General features: G+C 48.1%; 1 protein-coding gene across 1 annotated transcript in view; it reads left to right on the forward strand.

Annotated features, from left to right (window-relative positions):
• Nucleotides 1–646: 646 nt before the first annotated feature.
• Nucleotides 647–4036, forward strand: part of LOC146237578 (sodium/potassium/calcium exchanger 3-like) — a 32187-nt gene continuing 28797 nt past the window's right edge. Inside the window, 3 exon segments of the mRNA XM_084685062.1 lie at nucleotides 647–794; nucleotides 796–959; nucleotides 2738–2881. Coding sequence (XP_084541188.1) covers nucleotides 766–794; nucleotides 796–959; nucleotides 2738–2881 — 337 coding nt within the window. The 5' untranslated portion in view covers nucleotides 647–765.

Below are 4036 nucleotides of genomic sequence, written 5' to 3' on the forward strand. Positions count from 1 at the left end.
ATACTGTTTACATTATTTAGGCCGATGTGAACTTTTAACATTATAAAAGTTTTATCTGGGAAAAATACATCTCGCTGTTGATTTGTATGTAGGCTACCCAACTGCCTAGCCCTATACCTCCAAGTTGATGACATGGTACACACCTATAGATACAGCAAAATACCTGTAGCTCTAGCATTTGTAAAACGGTCATTTATGTTGGCCCAAACGTCTTCTGGATGTGCAGTCCGAGCAATCTTGTCATGTAATCATCTTTGCCCATCAGCATGGAAAGAAATGTCCCTGAGGACATCAGACTGAGATAGACATGCCTACAACCGATCGCGACAGCAATTTCAGCGTCAAAACCGTATGCCAATCTCTCTCTCTCTCTCTCTCTCTCTCTCGCTCTCTCTCTCTCTCTCTCTCTCTCTCTCGCTCTCTCCCTCTCTTTCTCTCGTTCTTTATTTCGTAGCTGGACAGTATCTACAGTAACATCAGTAGGCGATCTCCGTGTCGCGCATGAGCCGACACCGTCCACACGCGCCTATGGAGCGCTCCTGCCGCCCATCCTACTATCGCACGAAATTATTTTTTTATATGACATAGAAGCAGAACGCCGGCATTCGAACAGATTACACCGCTCAGCTCACACCTCGCATCGTTACATAGCAGCGATCACTATTTGCAACTTTTTCAACACTCCATCGCCTGTTTCTCTCACTTTTGATCCTTTTCTGAAATTCCCCCGGAAAGAGGAGACGTTGCTCATTTGACTTCGGCTGCATGGACGTGGTAGCAGTTGAGGGTATTTCTCCCTGCATTCCGACCCCGGAATCGCCCAACACAAGTGATGCTGAACCAGAAGAAGATCAAAGCAAGACGGAAAAAGCGAAAGGAGTTGGTTTTGTTCCAGATATGCTTGTTTGGAGGGCTACTTCTGGTTGTTAAGGGGGTTTCCTACCTCGCGGAAAATTCAGGTGAGGATTTAGCTTACCCCTGGGGGCAACGGAATGCTGAAGGGGGTGATTCTAGGAGAAAGTAGGTTATTTTTCACATTTAGCCTATTTCATTTTCTATCATAAATTAGGCCTAAATGGTCGTAGTTATCAATGTGAATGAAAGTGTGAGCTGTCAGAAACTCTGGACTTCAATTGGCACTTGGCAGCATCGTTCATCTCCACTATCCACAACTATTACGTGCCCGGTAGTTTCCATATTCTCGAAATTATTCAGTCTTTGTTTCCAATTGACCCGTTGCGGTACAGCCTATTTTAAATAGCCTACAGATTGCAGCAGAGCACAACGTGGACCGGAATCATGCAAAGTGGGCCTCGTGAAATGAAACCATTTCAATGAGCAGGCCTATTGGCAATATTAGTTTAAGTAGGTCTACACAGCTTAATGGAATTCCTTTGAACTTGAAGTAACCAGAGCTGATTCGCATCAAAGGTGCGCAAAATCTCCTGTGCTCCATAGGGGGTTCGACAGCAGAACAGCCGAAATTAGGGCAAAGTACCCTAGGGTTTAGGCTACACCTTCCTCAGGTTACAGGAAAGCTGTCCAAACTGTACTTCTAACACTGGGACCTCTCCTGCTGTAAAAGCATAGCTACAATTCTTTGGGTTTGTTGAGCTAATGTCGTCAGCGAAAGTAGAATGTGATATTTGATCACATTTCAACGACAGAAGGTTGACTCGTGTAATATTCATAAGGGCATTATTTGTGCATCCGTGTGCATCTCAGTGTCTCCTAGTTACCGGCAAAATGCAACAGGGGCTTGCATACACTCCGATACTTCAAACAAAAGATGATATTGCCCACGAGCATTTCCCGTTGTCATTGTGTGCCTGCGAAGCTCTTAATCAACGTGTCGGAATATCAATTAATGTTGATTATTTATGATGCCTTCTAATGAGGTTGCGTTAAGTCGAGCTTGATGTTCTCTTGCTCGAGGAGAAGCACTCAATGCCTCCTCAAATGTGACACATTAATCACATACTGTTGTTCAGTGCTCGTGCGTGTGTGCCTTCCTCTTGGAGAGAGTGAGTATCCGCACATACCTGCTTCTCGGCATGGGCGTATCTAGCCCTATCTTTGGGGGCTGGACATTTCTTAATTTCTCTCCCTAAAACCCACTAGAGGACACTATTTAAAAGGATATTTTCAAAAAATTATTCTGGGGGAACATACCCCCAGACCCCCCTAGTTTTGCTGGCTCACAGGAAAAATAATAGGTTTTATCTAAGGGCTTAGCCTACCCAAAAGTGGGAAGCTAGATTCGCCCCTGCTTCACAGTACAAGGATGGTTGGCGTCAGATTGCAACAGGACTGCTCTAGGAGAGGTACAGCCGTGTCCTAAGGGCTGGCATGCCTAACCCTTCACGTGATGTCATTCTAATCCAAGCTGTTCCAACCTGTGTGAGTAATTGAACCTGTACTCATCCAAGTGAAACGGTTCCAGCTGTGACCAACCAAATCCACCTCGTTTATCTGAATTTGGGCAGGGCTTATAGATTCCACACTCGCACTAATGCATTTAAGCATTGACAATAAATGAACTCCCTCTCTACCCCCACCTACACTCTCATACCCCGCCCAAAGTTATCCCCCATGGAACATTGGGTATCATTAGGCTGTAAAGTGGTCGCTCTTTCGCCAGGTCAGGTTATTAACCTTTTTTGCAAGCAGTCGTAAGCATTCACTTAACGCTGAGCGAGACTTAACCCTTTCCCGATCCCGCGTGTCCCCCTTCCAGGCTACGACGTCTCCAGGGCCCCCGCCTCCGACCGGGAGGAGCGATGGGGAGGAAGGAGGCTCCTGCAGGAGGCAGACAACAGCAGTCTGGAGGAGGAGGAGGGGGACGAGGGTAGCGAGGGGTCCAAAAACTGCACCGCTCCCGGTAAGATCGGGACCCCCGTTTCACCCCTTCATCCAGGCACACGCACGTAGAACAGAGAGAGAGAAAAGGAGAGAGAGAGAGAGAGAGAGAGAGAGAGAGAGAGGAGAGAGAGAGAGAGAGAGAGTGAGAGAGGGGAGAGAGAGAGAGAGGAGAGAGAGAGAGAGAGAGAGAGAGAGAGAGAGAGAGAGAGAGAGGAGAGAGAGAGAGAGAGGAGAGAGGAGAGAGAGAGAGAGAGGAGAGAGGAGAGAGGAGAGAGGAGAGAGAGAGGTTGGAAGTCAGTGAGACAGGAACACAAGGGAGAGAAAGGTGGAGGAGAAAGAAGCAAAGAAAAAAGGAGCAAAAGGATGAATGAAAGAACGAGAGCATCTCATACGTGTGCCCCCCCCCCTCCCCCATGTGGGGTAACCCAGTTTGGTGTCCCATGTGGGCGTGGTGCGGTACAGTACAGCCCCACCTGCTGCTTCAGCACTTTTTACACTCACTCTAGATCACATCTTTGGGATCCTGCAGGTTACTCTCTGCATCTCTCTGTCTCTGTCTCTCTCTCTCTTGTCCCTTCCCTCCCTCTCCTTTTTCTTTCCTTCCCCCTTCTTCTCTCTCCTCCGCGGTCGCCACGTCTGAAAAGCCCAGTTTCCATGGCGACCTCTTATCTCTTATCACGAACGAGCGCCTTCACTTTGTCGATCCACTGTTTCTCAAGGACGGAGGTGAGAAGGAGAGGAAAAGGAGAGGAGGCGAGAAAGAGTAGAGGAGGACAGGTGAGGAACGGAGGAGGAGAGGATGCTTGAGTGGGACATTGGGCCCTGCTCCCATCCCAACAACAGGGTTGCCTCTGGGTTGAGAACAAGGTCAGATTCCAGGGGCTTGGACCCGAACCAACGTGTTCTTCACATGTTCTCTGCCTCCCTCTCGGTTTAAGTCGATCTCTGTTCTCATTGGCCCAGCGTTTACGCATGGATAGGCTCCCGGTGAACAGTTTGGCCAATCCTGTGGGATTCCTCGTTCCTATTTATAGACACAGATGTAGGGAATTTGACATCAAGTCCCGCTGCAGGGAGGTTGTTTGAAGTTAGTTTTGACGGTTGATTCTTTACCTTGAGCGATTGGTGGCCAATTGGCTCATATAGGGACGTCCTTCTTTGGGCTCATTAGGCA

This window comes from Hypomesus nipponensis, chromosome 21 (assembly GCF_054491055.1).
Source record: "Hypomesus nipponensis isolate SF chromosome 21, ASM5449105v1, whole genome shotgun sequence".
In the NCBI taxonomy this organism is placed as follows: Eukaryota; Metazoa; Chordata; class Actinopteri; order Osmeriformes; family Osmeridae; genus Hypomesus; species Hypomesus nipponensis.